General features: G+C 34.3%; 2 protein-coding genes across 4 annotated transcripts; one reads left to right on the top strand and one right to left on the bottom strand.

The window, feature by feature from the left end:
• Positions 1 to 7,818: 7,818 nt before the first annotated feature.
• Positions 7,819 to 13,047, top strand: LOC145602470 (transcription factor bHLH121-like). 2 transcript variants are annotated; one of them, XM_081658658.1, is made up of 6 exons: positions 7,819 to 8,197; positions 8,784 to 8,905; positions 11,116 to 11,243; positions 11,322 to 11,780; positions 11,861 to 11,977; positions 12,530 to 13,044. In XM_081658658.1, the coding sequence occupies exons 1-6, from the start codon at positions 8,127 to 8,129 to the stop codon at positions 12,572 to 12,574; spliced, it is 942 nt and encodes a 313-aa protein (XP_081514784.1). In that variant the 5' UTR covers positions 7,819 to 8,126; the 3' UTR covers positions 12,575 to 13,044. The 2 variants fall into 2 exon arrangements, with proteins under 2 accessions (XP_081514784.1, XP_081514785.1); XM_081658659.1 differs by having other exon boundaries at positions 7,821 to 8,197; positions 11,861 to 13,047.
• A 1-nt stretch (position 13,048) lies between these two features.
• LOC145602469 (calcium-dependent protein kinase 28-like) lies at positions 13,049 to 18,506 on the bottom strand. 2 transcript variants are annotated; one of them, XM_081658656.1, is made up of 12 exons: positions 17,640 to 18,506; positions 16,899 to 17,029; positions 16,667 to 16,708; positions 16,419 to 16,530; positions 16,250 to 16,328; positions 15,841 to 16,010; positions 15,362 to 15,488; positions 15,073 to 15,188; positions 14,873 to 14,980; positions 14,693 to 14,755; positions 14,393 to 14,566; positions 13,049 to 13,671 (listed from the first exon to the last, which is right to left on the bottom strand). In XM_081658656.1, the coding sequence occupies exons 1-12, from the start codon at positions 18,066 to 18,068 to the stop codon at positions 13,507 to 13,509; spliced, it is 1,716 nt and encodes a 571-aa protein (XP_081514782.1). In that variant the 5' UTR covers positions 18,069 to 18,506; the 3' UTR covers positions 13,049 to 13,506. The 2 variants fall into 2 exon arrangements, with proteins under 2 accessions (XP_081514782.1, XP_081514783.1); XM_081658657.1 differs by having other exon boundaries at positions 17,645 to 17,784.
• Positions 18,507 to 20,992: the final 2,486 nt, after the last annotated feature.

The following is a 20,992-nucleotide window of genomic DNA, read 5'->3' as shown; positions in this document are numbered from 1 at the left end:
CGACCCGAGTTCAACCCGACCCGTTCCTAACCCGACTCGATTTAAAACCCGACCCGAAATAAACCCGACTTGTTATTGACCCGACCCAAATTCAACCCGACTTGTTATTGACCCGACCCGAATTTAAACTCGACCTATTACTAACCCGAATTTTAGGATTTAGGAATTTTTCGGATAAAAAGAGTACTCCGTATTGACTATTGAGTTTCAGGCTTTTTTTCAATTTATTAACATGGATTCCAATTATAAAACAAAAGTGGCCTTTCTCATCTTACTTGACTTATCTCTTACATAATCCTCATCAAAGAAAAACTGAACTGGATAGCAGCAAAAAAAAAAAAAAAAAAAATTAAAAAAAAAAAAAAATACACGGGACCCAGACAATAGCAAGTCTTTCTCATCTTACTTGACTTATCTTTTTTTTTTTTTTTTATTATTTTTTTAAGGGAATTCAAATTTTTGACTTGAACCACACCCGAGACCGACTTGGAAATGACCCGACGTGATTATAACCTGCAAATTATTGACTTGCCAATTTGAACTCGAGAATGACCAGATAAGTTTAAATGACCCAACTTGATTGTAACCCGCAAATTATTAACTAAACCCGACTTGAACCCAAGAATGACCCGACTTGGAAATGACCCGATTATAACCCGCAAGTTTTTGACTTGAACCGAACCCGACCCGAACCCGAGAATGACCCGACTTGATTATGACCCGCAAATTATTGACTTGAACCGACCCCGACTCAAACCCGATAATGACCCGACCTGATTATAACCCGAAAATAATTGACTTGAACCGAACCCGACTCGAACCCGAACATGACCCTAACTCATTTAAACCCGTAAAAACCCGAATTTAACCCGACTTGTTTTTCACCCGACCCGAATATAACCCGACCTTTTATTGACCCGACCTAAACCCGACCCGAACCCGAAAAGATGTATGACCCGACGTGACCCGACTCAAGCATGACCCAACCCAAACCCGACCCACATAGGTCTTGACATTAACCCATATTGATCCGACCCGAGATGACCCGACCCACACAAACCCGACTCGACCCATTTACCCGAATTGACAGCTCTAGTCGTACCCCTTATTTATTTCATAGAGCAAATTTCGCTTTATTAAGTTGTGTTGCACATGTCAATTTGACCCAGTAACTTCAATTCATCAAACGACTCAATTCCAATTCGCTCAACTCCTCCCCTCTCGTCATCTTCACCAGGTAATTCCACCAATTTTCTCTCTTTCTTTTTTCTTTCTTCTTTTATTTATTTTGTGCTCTAAATTATACAAGTATCAAATTGTTCTGCATAAATTTTGCAACTTTCAATACAATGTTAATGAATTATTCAGAATTAAGTTTCAAAATTCCTTTTTTTTTTTCCTCCCGATAAATTCATACCATTATTTGCAAAATTGATTAGCTTTATTGTTCGATTTAATTTAAGTTGTTACTCTTTTATTATTTCTGATTTCACGAGTGAATTTAGATCTCATTCCATTTAATTTACCGAGAACTATGTTTGTTTGTTTGTTTGTTTGTTTTAAGGTTGATAAGCAAAACCTTAAATTTGGTAGGATGTGATAATGACTGATAAATTGTTTGATTTTAGTAATTTATGCAGTTTATAGAATTTGATGAGCAGGGGAGCTGTTGCACTTGCTTAGATCTGCGTACGATACTATATATCTAAGTGTATTTTGTTATGTATTAAGCTAATCCTAATCTTATGTTAGATGCAACATTGTAAATATCATGTAAGGTAAATGGAATGATCGTAGGTATCGACTACGATCTTTTTCCATATGAGATGGATATTTTACCTAGTGGATAGACTACGGCCATGCTCAAGTTCAGTTAAGTTTAGGTAATTGAAACCGAAATCCAGTGAATAGATTGCACCCTGAGTTGCCCGATTGGCGATTGTATTGGTGCTATTGAGATTATTTGATAACTTGGTAGTAGTTACAAACTCACAACATTGAGCTGGAAAGTCTTTATTGTGTTGGCCGGGGGAGGGGGATCACTGTTTTCTGATGTGGGGATGATAGAGAAGTAGAGAAATTGTTGCTCACACTTCAAGCTGAGATTTGACAAGACAAATTATACTGGAACTTGATATAACATTTTGTCATTCAAGAATCGGGGTGATGGAATCTTCTTAGATAACATTATTGTCTCATTGGTTTAGCCCTTTATTTTGTCGTCCCCCATACAAACATGCTTTGTGGATCATCGGATAAAATAACCAATGGACCTTTTTTTTTTCTTCCTTGATATGAATCTGTAGGGACAGTGGTCTTCCTTGCACCAAAGTAGTGAATATCATATGATAAGAATTGGAAAATTGAAGCTTGTTCAGGTGATGTCTCTCCTGTAGCTATTCACCCTTTCTAATCTTTTAAGCCTAACAGTGTCGAAAAATGCAAGAAGCATATGATGGGAAACAAATTAGAATAATAGCTTTATGTTTCTAATAATATGTGATCATGTTAACTTGGCAGTGGAGAATTGGAATTGCAATGACATTAATACTAAGTGATTCCTGGCTTTTTTTGGAAGTGACTTTAAAATAAAATTACTTGCTGCTCTGTATTTATGAAAGGTGATTGATACTTGATAGTGCTTAGTGAATCATTCTAACCAGTTGTAGATTATTTATGATACAAACTTTCAATTCATGTCAAGAAAAAGAACATGAATATGACATTGCTTTAGGTTTTTCCAGGTGAAGGTCCTTGAGAAGTCATGAATTGGGTGCAACGCAAGATTTATTTATACAATGTTACTTTTGGACTCTATATGTTAGATTGGTGGGAACGTTACCTTTTCAGTATCCTTTACAGACTCTTTTCTCTTATTTGTCATGCATTTCAATTTTCCTATGGCCTGCGATTAGTTCCTTGTCATTGTAATCTGCATGTGATACTATGAAGTTGTTTTATTATTTGTGGCCTCCATTTGGTAATAATAACTGCAAGCTCTATTAGAAATTCACCATGTTTATGCTAAATAACTTGTTGCTGTGGTAGTGTGATTTCTGAAGTAGCCCTTTTGCCTTGATGTGTTTCCACCCCTAGTCTAGGTGTCAGTACTAACAAACTACTACAAATCTATAATGAAGACATGAAGTATAAGCATATATGAGGATGGATACTGCTTTCACTGTTATAACTGTTTAGGTCATGGGAACCTCAAAAACTATGCAGCGTCAAATATCACCAGCTAGTGGAATAGGTGTACAAACATATTCAATTGAACCCGACCTAGCTTTCTTTGTGGATTATTGAATAAGATTCATAAGAACCTATGGGAAAGTTTTGTCTTCTTGGTTGAAATTGGATGGGTAAGGAGTATGAGTTAACATGTGGAACATAATAATTTGAGCAAACCCTTTCAAGTAATGTTAAAATTCGGAATTAATACTGTATTACAGCAGGTTTCACTGGGGTAATTGGCTAAAAGTGATACACATTCATATACTATGTCTATACTGCTAGCCTGCAGGTATCTGCAAGATTGACAGTTCTTATATAGTGTCAATTAAACCCATGATTATGAAGACAGAATAGGAGGACAGGGCTGTTGAGAATGAGAAGAGAAGGTCATTTGTTGAAGGAGAAAGAGGGTATGGGTTTATGAGGTCGGGTATGCCATATGCACTGGTCTTTGATGGAGGGAAACTGCCATTGTTGGTGGAGATCAAAGAAAGAAAATTCTCAATGATAAGAAAATTGAAAAAACATTCCAGAAGGCAAGTTGGTTCCGTTCTTTTGATGGTTGTAAAGGGGTGATCCTGATGTTTCAGCAAGAGATAGTAGGGGTTGGGAACAGAAATTTAAGCAACTGATTGAGAAGACTCAACTCATTCCTGGGAATTTTGAGTGTTAAGTTATGCTCCTAAAGTGATGGAAAGACAGCCTCAATGAACTTGTTGAGCTCACAATTTTGTAAGCATGGAAGGCATTTCTGAGTATTTACCCAAAAAATCTTCATGCTTGAATTAGAAAGGTTTTGAAGTTTTGTGATGGTAGATTTATTAGGTATGCTGTTTTTGTGCATGTAAATTTCAATATAAAGTTATAAACCTATTGTAATTTGAGTGCTTGGGAATTAGATGTTGTGTGGCCTTGAGGGGTTATGTAGGTAGGAACTGGGGATAGGAGAACGAGCAAGTGGGTGATAATAAGTATTGATGATAACGATATGTTTCAAGGACTGACATTTTATATACCTAATACATACGGTGTACAATGAAGCAAGAATAACTGTCTCTCTTACATAATTACCCATGGGAATACTCCTGCCTAAAAACTGCAATCTCTATGAATTTTGACATTATATAGAAAGGATTTTCACAAATGAATTTATTCACATGTTATCTTACTCTATTACTCTGTGCCTTTACACGTTCTCATCAAGGATTCAAGGGTGACAAAATTATCTCCCAATGATTCACGTGTCACATCCATTATTTCTTATTTGGCCTTGTCGGTTGCTTATGATATTAGTCTGTTAAATGAGAAGTACTGGGAAATTTTGTACTTGCTTTGACAAATTTCTTGGATAATATCAAGTTTGCTATTTTCACGCGGAGCTAGTAATTTGTTAGACTTGCAAATTTGCCATCTGTTGATTTCATTCTAGGTTTCATGATTCATACTAATCACCTTGTACATTTCAGTATTTAGTTTACTATTGAGCTCCTTATCCTGAACAGATACGCTGATCATTGTCTTAATGTGGTTTATTTTCTACAATGGGCTACGACAAGTATCTGAATTCTGGAACAGGTAACTTGAATAAACATATTGTTGATTCATCTATCAGTAAGTTATTTATGATTTAGTGATGAAGTGCTTGGAATAGTCTATTTATGGTTTATTGATGAAGTGCTTGGTATAATCCTCTGAACTTGGCTGAAGTCTACTTATGGTTTATCTGATTATGATTTGGTGCAAGTGTTATTGTTGGTGCTTATAGTAATCAACAAGTAATGCTTGATGTGGTCAATTATTTTTTTTACCCCTCTTGCTAATATTATATTCTCGATCTATCTATAAGAGGAAGCTAAAAAAGGGTCTAATGGATAACTTGAGATGTTTTCCCTAAACCTTTTATAGGACTCATGATAGTCCAATGAATATAGAATAAGTCAAACAAACATAAGACATCTTATGAGTTCTGAGTTTCTGACTCTGTTGCTGATGCTTTGGAATTGTCTTAATTCTTACATATGCTAAGCTTTTTAATTATATTCTACAGAGTAGTTGATAGGCTGTAATGGACTGACTTAGTATTTTCTGATTCAGAGACTAATTAAGAGATAAAAGCTTGATAATTTAGATTAATAATGGCAGAATTTGGGTACAAAAGGATAGATTAATAACTTGAGGCTATCACTCTCTTGATAACTTTAGGTTATCGCTCTCCTAGTAACTCGAGGTTACTACTTTCAACATTTTTCCTCACAATTTACATGATGGCTAATGCATTATGCATATACTCTCCCTTATTTATACTAAGGCTTACAAATAAGGACTACTAACCTAAAAGTATTAAACTTTCCAATTTACCCTTCTTAATTATAGTCTATTACATAGGCTTTAAAATGTATTTGCTTTCTCTGGCCATCTGTAAGCCTGCCAATCATCTATCCCTTTCTCTTAATTTTCTTCGAGATTGTCTCTCTGCAATCATTTTTTACGATTTTGTAAGATAATATAATTCGGCTTTGTTCCATTTAGTGACTGATTCATGGTCAGTTGGCTACTGACCTTCATGTGGAGTTGTGGACTCGTATTACTTTGAGACCATTGTTAGACTGCTAGTGATCCAATAATCCCAAAGCATATTTCTTCAGTTGTAATTTGCCTATCTTTATGAGGGAACCACATTATGACTTCCCTATTCTCCGTGTCACTATTAGGCATAAAAGGAATTGTTCTCTTTTGTTGTAGACTACGTAATACTTTAAAAGCTTCCAGCTGCAAAACTTTCTCATTCTCTTGACTGGGGAACAAAGATGAAAGACGTACAAAGGTTTTCTTTGGTCTCTAGATATTGGCTATTTGGGAAATAAAGAGTGTGCTTGAATGTGATTTTTATTCCCTTTAATTGATTCCGGAGTATCACTATGTCTGGAACTTTTTACTTGCTGGGAATTAGCATCCTAATTTTAGCGATTGGCCACTTGTTCATCAAGTAAAACTGAAAAATGTTTTATTTGCTAAAAAGTTTCAACTCCCTGCTCAAAAGTTACATGTAGTCTCTCATACCAGTTCTGCATGGACTTGGGGAAGGGAGAGTTGGCGAGGTGGAGCTGAGTCGAATGCACAGCTATACTATAACTACTGTTTTACGTGACATAGCTCCGTTTGTGCTACTTCAAACTTATTGGTAACAGCAACCTTCCCATTCCCATTTGCTCCAAGGCTTGATGTCAGGCTTACGGTGCATTTATTTGCCTTCTCTCTTTGTTTTCCTGCCTGAACTTTATTTTTAACAGTATCGACCAATCTAACACCTTGCTGGATTACAATGATTTAATCGTCAGCACTATATTTTCATACACTAATGGTTATTTTGATATTCTTTTGTTGCCAATTTGTTCAGGTATCTAGGGAGAGGTGTGTAGATTCCTCTTATGATGGATGAAGTAACACAAAGTTGATTTTGGACATAACTTCTGATGTACCTGTTAATTATTGGTAGATCCTATTCATTGTAACTTCATTGAATTTCATTTTGTTTCTTTTACAATTTAGTTTCTCAATCTAAAAGAAGGATGATCTGGGTTTTGCACCCCAGTTATATTGATCCTTTAAGTTAATTCCATGTTCATATTGTATTTTAAGAGTGGATCTCTATGAATAGGGTCATTGTTGTACAAACTAATACGTACTCTTCAATTATTTTGAAGAATGAGGGCATTACATTGCAATTTTTATTATTTTATTTTATTATTTTATTTTATTTTATTTTTTTTACGACTAAAATTTGGAGTGCTTATAAATTTAATGCATCGCTTTTGATTTAGAAATCTAGAAGAGCAGCTCAATTACAAGCCTTCGATTTTTTCCATTGTAATTTTATCTCATCACAAGTAGAAATTTTACTGCGTATTATTCGGTAGTTACATGGTAGAATTCTAGTTGATTCTTGGAAGAATTCTCTAAGCAATATCTTCAAAGACTTGTTTCTTCCTTGTAAAGTTACATGGTAGCTTAAGGTACCCTTTTCTAAAAATGGATAAATAAGAATGTCTAAGTATACATTATTTTGTTATTCTCAGTATCAAACAAAATCCTATGTGAAATGACAAATTATTGTAAAAGACGATTTGACATGTTTTTATTTGTAAAACCATAATAGTATAATCACTAATTAATCATCAAACAAGATCCTACGCAAAATGACAAATTGTCGTAAAAAATTAACACGTGTATTGCATGAAATGTATATGTCTACAAATGAATATGATTTAACACATAATCATTTTTTTAAAAATAAATTTTTTTATTGAATTTTTTTTTTTTTTTGAAAGACATAATCATTAATATATGATCTATTATTCTACACATAATTGATTGACCCTCTATATCCAAGATCCAATTACACTTTGTCTAATTCCTAATTATGGTGGTTACCCTAATGACCCTAAAATATGCATAGACATAATGGTCAACTACAAAGGTTTATTTATGGAAATTTATAATTCTATAGATAGCCTAAAGTATCATATTATTATATCCAATAATAAAGTCAACTTCTCAACTACAATTATTTGTAAAATTAAGCTTAAATCCTCACCTCAGTACACTGTACATATCCCGAAAAAAAAAAAAGCGTGTGCACGCCACAATTACATTTTATTTTATTTTTTATAATTTTCTGGGTTCAATTCATCTTTCATGTGATCGTGCAAGAGAAATAGGAGACAAGAACAAACAAACACGAAAAATTTGTAATTTCTTACTCATTTTGTATAATTTTTCTGTACAAAAAGTGTAATCAGAAATCAAATTTTACCCACTTCACACAAAAAAACCCTAGTTTAATTTAGTTTAGTTTGAAGTAGAATTAATTGGGAAATTTATACAACTAAAGTATGGATCAGTGGCAAACTGATAAACTTTGTCAATCTCTTAATCCATCCCAAAGCTCCCAGCTTGATTCCAGGTTTTTTACTCTATCTCTCTTAGTGTTATAATTTTCTGGGTATAATCTGCAAATTTGAGAATTGGGTTTTTAGTTTATTTGTGTTTTTCCTATTGTTTTCTTGGTTTGATGAATTTGAAATTACGGGTTTTTTTTTTTTTTTTTTTTTTTTTTTGTAATAGTAGTTATTATGTAATTGAATTAATGAACTATGTAAAAATTGTGGTACATTTAATTGGAAGAACTTTTGGAGAAAGTTGCAATTTGTAGAACTACCAAATGAAGTATGTACAGTACTTCAGTTGAATAAGTAATATTGGGTGATTATGATCTTGTATTGTTTCTGTTAATGCATATTCGATTTGTTGAAAGTTGTTATGTAGAAATAGTGGTCTAAATAAACTTAAGATGTATAATTGAACACAAATTTTATCATTCATAAGGTTGATTACATAGCCACATTTGAAGGGTAAGAGGTAATTGTTACTTAGTTCAGAATTAGAAACTGATTTTCTTGTAATCATCAAACTAATCAACTAAGGTGAGCCTTTGATTAGCAGAGAAAAGGAATGATTTGTATTTTTTGGTTTACACTTTTGTTTCATAGACAAAGGCCTGAGGCAGAAGTAAAGGATCCTGTCGCTGTACGAAAGGTTCAGAAGGCAGACCGGGAAAAGTTGAGGAGGGATCGATTAAATGATCAGTTTCAAGAGCTTGGAAGTGCTTTAGGTAACATATACAGTATTTTCTTTTGTGCATACTTCTCCCTTGCTGCATTTGTTGCCTTCATATATCATCTTTGTGGTATTAGTGTTATTGGAAAAACGCGATTGATAAGTTCATGTTATACTGTAATACTGTAGGAGTAAGAAGTGCCTGAAGGGTAGTATACAATTATACATATCATTGCTTCTAAAAAACAAAATAATTTGACAACTCTCAGTGCCATGACACTTCTATTTTCAGTTAGCAACCTTTTATAACATGGGAGTTGGGCCGGGGTTAGGATGAGACGATGAGCGACTATCCAAACTATGAAAGCACACAAACCTTTAGAGACACTGCATCTATTAGAAATCAACCAATCTTCTTGACTGCTCCATTGCATGAAATTCATGACAATAAGCACTCAGATCTTTATAAGCCCTTATGAGCCCAATTGCTGGATGGATTAACAAGGAATCCTAGGAACCTCTTAGGCTAATATTTCATACAGAACCTACGCAGGTATGCTACTTATATGCCCAAAAAGGTCTGCTTGAGCATTTCGCTTATCTGAGACAAAACTTAGAGGAATATTTCTGACCTTGGTCTTCTGGATTTTGGCTGTTTTGTAGTCATTTCACCCTTCCTTTCTTACCTTGGCCTTTCTAATTTAGGTCCTTCAAAAGTAGCTCTCAGCTAGTTTTACTTGTCCAGAGGTAAGACATTGTCATCAACAAAGGACAACTTTAAGTGAATGATTAGCTTGTCAAACATAATCCAGTGTTTTCGTCTGCCATACATTGCAACCTGCATTCTAAAACATAATTGCCCTTGCAATTTTTTTTGTTCGTTCTTGGGGGTTTATTTATCTCATTTTGTAATCCGAACAAGACTTTCTGTAGTTAAAGTGCGTAACTGTCTGAGTGAGGGTGTGAACATAAAGAAGGTTATTGAAATATTTTTGATGGTACCTTAACCAGAGACATGATTGGTGACTTTTAATGCTATCTGTTCTTGAGTATGTACATCAAATCTGTGACACATCTGGTCTCCATAGCGTGTATAACTCTTGTTCTTGTGAATAAGGTCTTCAAATACTACTCCTGTTCAAATAATGGACCACATGTTAGTATGGTAGTAAAAACATAAATATTTATTAGGTGTTTTGAGTTGCAATGTAAATTACATGCTTTGTATTGCTTGGGAAGGAATTTTCAAAAAAGGGGATTTCAATTTAATATAAAATTATTATTTTCATAGTGGTTGAAATGATAAAGTGATATAAGTTAGTTGTTGCATCACCATGGTGATTTAAAAAAAACGGTTTCTCTCCCCTCTCCTCCGGCTATCATATTTTACTGGCTGTGAAATTAGACTATTTCCTTCAGCCCTTTTTCTTTGTTTTCCTCTAGATTTTCATTGTTAATTTCAGTTAATTTACACAAATTGTATAGATGTTCCAGTCTCCCTATGGTGGAGTTTTTGGTAGTTGGTGTAGTTGTTCATCCCCCTTAGAGTTATTTAGGCTAGGGTTTACAAAAAATATCTATTATCTTCAACCCTACAATCAATTTGTTGGTGAAGATTTGTACGGGATTGCAAAGGTTGTCAAATTTTCAAATACGTTCAATTGATGAATCAAATGAAATCATCCTCTTGGCTATAATAAATCGTTAGACCGTCTCGCTAAAAAGTCTATATATTCTAGTGATGTGGGTGAGGGATGTACAATCAAGGATCGTAGCTTCAACGAAGAAATCATTTGTCTGATTTTATATTTTTATGTATTTGTTAAATTTAGATTTCATTTGTAGATGTCGTATGACTTTTTATTTATGAATTGATTATTTCAAAAAAAATATAACTTAGTGGGTGGTTTGGAGCTAGATGAGTGATAGTTGTGAGGGCAATGACAGTTTTTTTAGTGGCAGTTAGTGAGTCAAAACCAGGTAAAAGATGAAATTTAGTTTTCAATTAAATTAGCGGTTTCAAGTAGGTGCTTGAGGTTGAGGCTAGTTCCATTTCTTGCTAAAATCACATTCCACTACCACCCCAGTCCCCAAATCTAACCAAAAGCTAGTTGTCCTGAATACTTGTATTGTGAAGAACTACCTTCATGCTGCCAATTTTTCTAGTAGAACAACTAACCCCAACGATATATTACTACAATTGGTAGTTTGGTTGAAAAAAATTAGCTGTATTTTTTGCTGACAAAGATTTTCATTCTTATCCAGATCCAGAGCGGCCTAAGAATGATAAAGCGACTATCTTGACAGATGCCATCCAAATATTGAGAGATTTGACTGCTGAGGTCAACAAACTAAAAGCTGAATGTGCTACCCTCTCAGAGGAATCACATGAGGTGATATTTGCAATATTCTTTGTACTTAAAAGCCTTTGAGATCATCCTAGTGCATTTCTCATGAATTGATTGCAACAGTTGACCCAGGAGAAAAATGAGCTTAGAGAAGAGAAGGCATCCCTGAAATCAGACATTGAGAACCTCAATGCTCAGTATCAGCAGAGACTCAGGGTAGTTTACCCTTGGGGTGCTGTTGAATCTTCCGTTGTTATGGGGCCACCTTACTCATATTCGCTACCTATGGCAGTGCCCCCAGGTTCAATTCCAATGCACCCATCTCTTCAGCCTTACCCTTTCTTTGGAAGCCAAAATGCTAGTACAATTCCTAGCCCCCATCCAGCTTTTATGCCATACCCAACGCCTCCAAATCCACATGTTGAGCAACAACCCATTCAGCCTGCATCCACTTCTCATGTATTGAGCAAACCAAGCAAAGGTTCAGACAGCGGAAAAGCCAGACATCTTGAAAGAACCGATGATTCCAGTGATGTAGCGACAGAGTTGGAACTGAAGATGCCCGGTTGTGGGCAGCAGCAGGTTAGTTGGACCAGTGTAGTTTGCTTCACTGTTTAAGTCATATGGAAAAATGCATGACTAGGATTTTCACGTTTATGTAGGAATCTGGAGATAGGAAGGGCAAGCTTTCACAAAAGAAGGAAAAAAGTGCCACGGATGGAGGCTCTTCAAGCAGATTTTCCTCCAGTCAAGGACCTCAAGAGAGTTCTGTCAATAGTGTAAGTCACATTCCAAAGTCTGACAAATGAAGCAGTTTCCCTTGTTTTTTTTTTTCTTGATTAGCTGCTAACAACATTCTGGAAAAATTCAACTATGTACCAAACAAGGGATAGAACATCAGGCAAGTTTGGTTGTGGACTTGTGGGAAACATGTACTCCCTGATGTACATTCGTTACCATAGTTAGAACCTGACTTAGATCAATCTGGTGGCTGTGGCAAGGCTCGTTTTGACGATTCATTGTTACTTTTTATGTAAATTTAAAATTAATCAATAGGGGCCCTAAACTGGCGTCTTTGCAATATGGTCTGTAAATTCCAAATTTGATACTTGGTGTATTTGTAGTTTTCATGATTCGTTATGGGAACACCATGTGCATTTCATAGCTTACATAATACTATGGTTTGCCCTCCTTGATGACCGTCTGCCCGTCTGGTGACCTGAACTTCTGCATGGGAGTAATTGCAGTGTTGATGTTACAGATAATCTGGAACAGGGTGTTACATTGGAACGTATATGACTGCTTCAGTAAAATGGGTCTTTACTCCATAGTTTATGCAGGTTGAAGAGGAAGTCCAAGTTGCTTTCTTGGACTGACCTTGTCCTATGTCAGAGAGTCATTCCTTGCTCAACCGCCTGATTCTGAAAAGGGCTTCATTTGCATGCGCAGAGAAGAATTGGCACCCAAAAGGAAGAACATAGAATATTACTGGAAAAAGTCTCGCTGCATCCCCCCTCGGCCCCTCCTGGGCAGTTCCTGCTCTACTCTTCTTGATTTCCTCTTCTATTCACTGTCAAATTTGGGGAAGTGGTTTTGATGGCAGAAGCAGTGAGTCATTAACAGCAAGGTGACGTTGGCGGTAGGGTTTTAGAGTGAGCTTTTGTCATAGGATGGTGAGTTTTTTTTAAAAGTTAGTAGTTAGTAGTTAGTAGTTTGGATTTGATCCTGGGGTTGCAAAAGTGAATGGCAATAAGTCTGGTTACACAATAATGTAATAAAAATCAATGTAGCTGTTTTTGAAGCAAAATTTGTTTTAGATTTATCTACAAAATTGTTAAAAAGAAAAGAAAAAAACAAAACTCACGCCTTCACTTTTTTCTCTATATAACTGTTTACATATATACGACAAGGTAAAGTTTTAAATCCCCAAATTAGCATATCCAACAAATTTCGTTCAACCCTTTCCTAGGATTAAACTCAAAAACAAAGACTGGATTCTGACCAGAACAAAGAGGATACACACCAAATCTGGTCCTTCCCTTGTGAAACCACCCTTTGAATCGATCGCCATGATCAATATCAAACACCCCCTAACAGCTAACATCACCATAATCCTTTCCACACTTTCCTTTTCCTTTCCTCATCAACCCCCATTTCCCCTGAACAAGTTCACACAATCAGTGTAATTTGAAGTTTCTGCAACTTCATCCTGCTAGTTCCCTCTACTCCCCCTTCTGATGTGAACAAGGAGATGCCAAGCTCATAACCAATAAGCATGCACTATGCATGCTTCAGAGCTGTATTTTTTTCAAAGCTTCCGTGAATTCTTTCGGCAGGTTGGGCTGGCAACATTCCGTGAACTGATGCTTGCTGATCTCAGAAGCCTTCTGAATTCTGCAAGGCTTATTTTTCCATCTTTATCAATGTCAGCCTCCTCTAAAAGTGGATCCACTGACCCCTTCAATCCAGTTTGCTGAAAAAAGGAAAAAAAATATGTGAGAAAAGCATAAATGTAGTAACTATAAGAGCAGATAATAGAAACAATATCGACAAGAAGTAACACTTCACAAAATCAGTACAATACAATGATAAATTGGAGAAGAGTGGTTTTCCTGTTTCTTATTTTCTCAATCAGTTTTAATTTTATTGAGGAGCTTATTTCTCCAAAATATCATGGTTCAAAAGAGAACATATGACATCAATCAAAATGTGCACCTGGAATAAGAGATAACCTTGCCCATACTACAAAAATAGATCATTCAATCCCATCCCAGGTAATTTGTTTCCACATTGACCATCTATTGAACTAGAAAATTCCTTAATATAGCCGACTTTTTTTTTTAAAAAAAAAAAAAAAAAAGCAACAAGATTGAATTTGTTTCCCCATCTCGGAGAGTGATTTAACACTCGTTGTATGTCAAAACATCCAGAACCAATTTGTACATTCACCGTCACCTGGGAACCTTACAAGATGGAAAATGTAAAGGCTACGAAATCCAACTTGAGACCCACGGCCCCCACAACAGCAATATACTAGGAAGCAGGACAGTTAGTTACAGAAGAGTACGATAGTGAAGTGTCATAATTCCAGTGGTCACTAGAGAGAACACATGCCAATAATAATAACACACTGCTAAAGACAGATCTAGATCTGAGATCTAGGTGCTTAAATTCTCAATGCCAGCTAAACTTACCATTCTGAGTTCTTCAGGGGTTATAAATCCATCTTTATCCACATCAAACTTTTCAAAGGCTGCCTGTGAAAGTTCTTGCCATTTATCATTGTCAAGCTCGTGCAATTGATGTATATGTAGAGTTGCTGCGACAAACTCTGTGAAATCCACAAGGCCATCGGTGTTGCTGTCAATCTGCCTCAAAACAGACACATAACACAATCAGGACATTAAAAGCAATAGTTTACTTTAAAGTATGACATCAAATATATCAGACAAAGAATTTGCAAGTGGCACTTGAAGCAGAAAACTTATAATTACCGCTTCAACAATCTCTGTAACACGGGAATCTTTTAGCTTCCAAGGAAGGTCCTTAGCAAGGGCCTGTAAAAGCTCAGTTGTGTCAAAAAGGTATTCAATCAAAGACAAAAAAAACTGAACCTTTAGGCAATTTAATATAATCAACTCTCAATCCCAAATTTAGAGAAAACCAGAACACACCTGCCTCATTTCTTCAAGACTGATGGTTCCATTTTTATCAATGTCAATAGCATCAAACTGATCTCGCAGATCAGCCAGCTCATCTTCATTAAGTGTACTTGCCAATGCCTATGGGGGGACACAAGTGAAAGAGGTTATGATGGGGAGAGAATGTTAGAATTAATAATAATAATTCTAAGCTTCACTGAGAATTATCATACCCTCAAGGCAAATTGCTTCATTCGACTGTACTTGACAAATTGCCGCATGTTACGTAGGACTGATATGTCTATGGGAATATCAGAAGCATTTCCACCTTCTCTGACCCAGGGGTGTGCTAAAAAATAAAGCAAACAAAAAAATACCAGTCAATATGGTTTTATTTTATATTAAAATATAAATTGAACTTATGCTATAGACAAAATTTAATTGTGAATTTCCCTGTACTATAAATTAAAAGATGAGTTCCATTAAGCATGATGTAAATACAAGAAAAGACCAGATACATACAGAGTGCCTGGGCAGCAGTAAGTCGAGTACGAGGATCCTTCACCAATAATTTCTTTACAAAGTCCTTGGCACCATTGCTTATAGTAGGCCATGGTTTACGCCGGAAATCAGGCTTGTTCCGCAAAACCTGAAATACAAATATTTCTATTGAGCATGACAGAAAACAGGCTCCATATATGATAAATTGGGAAGAATCAGAAATTTATTAAATGCCAGTCCTGCAGCTTATACATAAAACAAACACTGAAACACTACATGAACTTCTAAAGCACTGCCTTACAGAGTCCTCTATAAAACAATCGCATAGTAGTAGATAACAAACAAGTACAATCCAAATTAATAAAACACAAATTGTGATAACACGTTGAAGTAAAATAAATTTATTACTCCAAAATATGGCAAACTTGCAAGTATATACATATAGAAAAAAGAAAGAAAAAAAGATGTCAATATTTAGAAAAAATACACATTGTACATACCTCTTTGAATACACCACCTTCAGTTTTATCCCAAAATGGTCGTCTTCCACAAAGCAATATATAGGTGATGACACCAATGCTCCAAACATCAGACTCTGGACCTGATTTTCGTTTCAGTACTTCTGGAGCAACATAGTAAGCACTACCAACGATATCTGTGAATTTTCTCCCTGCAAGTAGAAAATTTATCCCAGCAGCGTCAGGATTTGGAAGCAACTCATATGACACTTAGCAAAACTACAACAGTGTCCACAAACAGAAAACAGCAGAAAAAGTAGTCATTACTAAATTCAGTATTTCACTGGTTATCCTACTCAAAGTTCACAGAAGGAAAAAGCAAAGGATCCTCCAGAACTATGCAAAAAAGAAAACTTAAGTATCCAAATTTGATGATAAAGTTACTACTCACCAGGTTTGATGAAATCCGATAGACCAAAATCTGTCGCCTTTAAAGGTGAATCATCCTTAGCCGACTTGAAAAGAAAATTCTACAAGCAAGAAACATGTTGGAATTAAACATAAATACAATTCTATCAATTTGGATTTTAAGGTTCATATGTGCACAGATGAAAGTCTACCTCAGGCTTCATATCACGGTGAACTAAACCATGTAAATGACACTGAGCAGCAACTCTCAACATCTGACGTACCACCACTGCTGCGTCTTTCTCTGAATATCGGCTATCCTTTCTGAATTTAATACAAAAGTGATTAACATTAGAACACTTAAGTACCCAAAAAAAAAAAAAAGATGAAACACACACACATCAATGTGGCTGCTGGGAATTATTTGACGAAAAAGACAGAAAAATAGAACATTGCTTACTTGGATAGTATTCGATCCAACAACTCTCCACCTTCACATAACCTGGTGTGATAAGTGATAATTAGTTCACAGAATAGAGGAGAAATATTAAGCAATTCAAAGCATTGTCAATAGTTCTACTTCAGCCTAGCCCCCGGGCTCTTCATTAGTGGCTAAAACCGAATACAATTTGATCCTAACAAATTAAGTAAGCTTTAATAGTACTCTCATATAGCTTGGATGATAAACTTACTCCATCACTATGTACACATAGTTTTCATCCTCAAACGCGTTATGGAACTGAACTACATTCTCATGGCCTGTAAGGGCCTTCAATATCTTAACTTCGCGCTTAACATCCTCCACGGCGATTGGAAGTATCATCTGCAACAAAAGGCATGAACTTGTTATAATCATCACAATAAGGTTATTAAAGAGCAAAACAGCAAACCACCAGTATTACAAGCTTCCATTAGCATTTTCCAAGTGAATTCCATGACACCGCCTTATCAAATTGATTTGGACTACTACAGATTAGCCGCAAAATCAAATGATTAACTATAATACAGCCTATCTGTCTAATTCTTCTAAACCTACAAAAAAAAAAAAAAAAAAAAAAAAAAAAAAAAAAAAAACTAATAGCTCCAGACATAATTAGCAACTATTTATTGCTTAAGGAATTCCAAATTTGACCTTCTTCAAATTCTAACATCTTAATTACTTAACAAGCAACATGACAAGAAACTTTGATGATTCATCATCATTTAATCCACAACAAGAAGATGAACCAACTAACCAACCAATCCCAATTTCACAATTAAACCAATAACCAAAAACATTAAATAAAAACAAAACAAAAATACCCATGTTACAATCAAATCAAATTTCAACAACCCCTCATTCTAAAAACAGAAAAAACAATCAAATTAATTACAAACTTTAACAAAAAAATTAAATTAAAACATAACCCAGAAAAATTAAAAGAAATAAGTACCTTACTCTTATCAATCTTTTTAACAGCAACACGATCAGCATTAGATTTATCAGTAGCAACATAAGTATACCCAAATTGTCCATGCCCTAATAATTTTCCAATTGAATATTTCGAATCAAAATCTTTTTCATACCCAAAATCTGTTCGTTTACCACAAGGAATTGAACTTTGACGCCGTGAATTCGTTCTATCTCTAAGTTTAACCATTGGAACAGTATTCCTCTGTTTTTGTGGGCCATCTATTTTGCTCTGTTTTTGCTCTGTTTTCCCCGCCGTTTTCGCCACCATTTTTGTGGGTTCTTTCTTATGATTGTTCACCGTCAATGTGGCGGTGCCGGAGGTTGTGGCGGTGCCGGCGGTAGTCGTGGTATTCGAGGTTGTATTGCTATTTGATCCATTTACTTTTGAAGATGATAAACAAGAACCCATCTTTTTATTTCAATTTTTTGGGGGAATTAAATTTGATTTGTTTGATTAATTGGGGAAATGATGAATACCCACTAAAATTAAAATTGGGGGAAAATAAGGGATTAAATTGATTTATATAATAAGGGGGAAATTTTTTGGGGGAAGAGAGAGAAAAAGGGTAGGAAAGAAGAAGGAAGAAGGAAGAAGGTGAGAAAGAGAGGGTGTTGGGGGGGATGATGGTGGTGCTGCTGATTGGAATTGGTGGTCAAATCGGAGACTTTGAAGGAGGAGAGACTTCAAAGGAATAAACTATATTTATAAAATTATTTTATTTTATATGAAAAAAAAACAAAAGAAAATATTTTTATTTTTGGAATTTGGAATTTGGAATTTGGAAATTTTCCTGTTTTCCTTAAGAAGGAAGACGAGGAAATAAGGGATTTGGGGATGAAAAATGATGTTTGAGTTTTTTTGGTTTAATTAACTTTTATAATCATCTGGAAGATGTACAATTTCAGCATTAATGTGAATTTGTGTGATGGACAGGTGGTATTTTTGCAACAATATTCTTTTTCTAACGAAAAAAAAAAAAACTCAATTTTTATTTGTGTTTGGAAATATAAAGTATGTTGTATTGTTGTGTAAAGAGAATGGTATATTTGTATTTTCATTAAAAAAAAAGGTATATTTATATTAGATCCTACAATATTACACTTGAGTGTCTATATAAGTCTTTACCCAAAAAATGTAAACACAACGTATGAGTCCAAGATGTGGTTATTTATTTATTTAATTTTTTTATAAAAATAAAAACAACGGATAAACGCAAGCCTTGTTCATTTTACTTTATTTTTGCTAACTTAAATTGTTTTTACTGAACACTAATTGTTTTGCTAAACTAAAATATTTTACGGAGTACTGAATTTATTTATATTGAACTTAAATTATTTACTGAATTTTCTTTCAAAAAAAAAATAAAAATTTATTTACTGAATTAATTTTTACTGAAATTATTTTACTAAATCAATATAATGTAAAAGTAAATTTAGTAAATGTAATTTAATTATTTCAATTCTATAAATATATTTAGTAAAAACATTATATTATTTTAGTTGAAGCTTTCTAGCAGAAGCTGCAGCTCTTCATAAAAAAGTTTAACTAGCTCTTCAATGTAGCATCCAGAGCATTCAAATTGAAGGTGATAATCTTCTAATTATTAACGCAATAAAAGACATATGGGCGGTCCTTTGGCATATTGAGTATCTTATCAAAGATACTCTTTCTCTCCTCACTCAATTTCACAATTGAAGTATCCATCACATCTATCGAGAGGCAAATCGTATAACAGATTGGATTGCTAATTAATATGGGACACTTACTTCCTGATAGTATGAATATTGATGTTTGTAATAATTCTAGTTTATTTTCAATTCTTTCTTTTGATACATTAGGAGTACTCCTTGTGAGGAGGGCATTCTATTTTTTTTTTTTCTTACCTTAAGAAAAAATTGTACTTGTATTAGTTAAATATTTTTATCACCAAAACATTATATTATTATAATAATAAAGCATTATTAATCAACTAAAAAGTTTACTAAGTTCAAAATATATGACAAAATCCCACAAGAATTAGTGTCCTATTTGGTTTTTTTACAAATCTTACAAAATTTTAAAAAAAAAAAAAAAAATTATATACATGCTACATTTATCATTAATCTAAATTTAAAAGTGTTTTTTTTACTTCACATATGAAATAATTAAATCTTATGGGAAGTTTATCATTATAAAGAGCTTTTCCTTGTGAACTTCTTAAGAATTGAAATACTCTTATTTGATTGGCCTTAAGTTGGTACGTAACCCATGCATTCACACTTAATAGGAATTAACGAAGTAAGACACTTCTCATGTTTCATGTAAATTTTACATTTTTACAGAGTAATTAACTTTACAATACAAGCAAGGAAATTAAATCTCACTTCCCCATTTTCATCTAATTTATGTTAGCCAAACAATATGACAAATTAAATTTGTAGCAAGTCTTTCATCCACCTCTATTTGCTTGCAACGAAACAAGTAATTCATGATCTCAACGTCACTACTTAGTTAGCATTGTCCATATTGTACTTTTATCTTAGTTTGGCATGTCGACCATGATCTTGTTTAATTTTCTTAAATTTTTCGTTCTTTTTTTATAATATTCATGTTCCAACCAAATGTGAAATGTGAACACTACTTATTTGAGCTTATTATAGTAGTATTTGAATTCGATAGTTATAATTAGACCCCGTGATAATCAAGTCTCATGAGCAAGAGCAACAATACAAATATACAATGACAATCAACGACATAGACTGTATCCTAGTTTTATAATTAAACTTCATATTAACATAAATACTTTATTTTAATCAAATATAGTAAAATAATACATCTCCTGGAGCAACAAAAGGATAATATAATGGATTATTGATACATGCATGCATGGATCTACTTCTCGAGCCTCGACTCCAAAAATAAACAATGTACTGTCCAACCTACTACTCCACTAACACTGTGATCAAAATATTGTCCTCAAAAGTTATAACCTAACTCCATATATATATATATATATATATATATATATATATATATATATTTAACAGTGTTAACTAGCTAGTAATTAGTCTACTAATCTAGTAATTAGCATGCAATAATGGTAACCATTAACAGCTATTTATATCTAAACAAAAATGTCTAACCTACTACTCGCCCAACTTCTTTAAAATCAAATGAGTGTCACGAGTAATTATTTTGTTTGATGACAGCAGGAATGTTGCCCACTAACAGCTATACATTCATGCCAAGATTTCTTCCGTACATATGAATTATTGCATAACAATATAAAACAAAGTTATTTAAAGAGAAAAGGTACACGTTTGCTAATAGTCTCTTATGTATAAGTTCAGGGA

Source organism: Chenopodium album, chromosome 21 (genome assembly GCF_948465745.1).
Source record: "Chenopodium album chromosome 21, dcCheAlbu1.1, whole genome shotgun sequence".
Lineage (NCBI taxonomy): Eukaryota > Viridiplantae > Streptophyta > Magnoliopsida > Caryophyllales > Amaranthaceae > Chenopodium > Chenopodium album.
This window is presented reverse-complemented; position numbering and strand designations above follow the sequence as displayed.

What these genes read in the sequence shown, in the direction of transcription:
- LOC145602470 (XM_081658658.1), top strand. Translation starts at nt 8,127, where the DNA reads ATGGATCAGTGGCAAACTGATAAACTTTGTCAATCTCTTAATCCATCC. An exon ending in AGAGCTTGGAAGTGCTTTAG is followed by an intron (nt 8,906 to 11,115) that starts GTAACATATACA and finishes ATTCTTATCCAG; the next exon opens with ATCCAGAGCGGCCTAAGAAT. An exon ending in TCTCAGAGGAATCACATGAG is followed by an intron (nt 11,244 to 11,321) that starts GTGATATTTGCA and finishes TGATTGCAACAG; the next exon opens with TTGACCCAGGAGAAAAATGA.
- LOC145602469 (XM_081658656.1), bottom strand. Translation starts at nt 18,068, where the DNA reads ATGGGTTCTTGTTTATCATCTTCAAAAGTAAATGGATCAAATAGCAAT. An exon ending in AAAAGATTGATAAGAGTAAG is followed by an intron (nt 17,030 to 17,639) that starts GTACTTATTTCT and finishes CTTTTGTTGCAG; the next exon opens with ATGATACTTCCAATCGCCGT. An exon ending in GTCTTGAAGAAATGAGGCAG is followed by an intron (nt 14,756 to 14,872) that starts GTGTGTTCTGGT and finishes GAGCTTTTACAG; the next exon opens with GCCCTTGCTAAGGACCTTCC.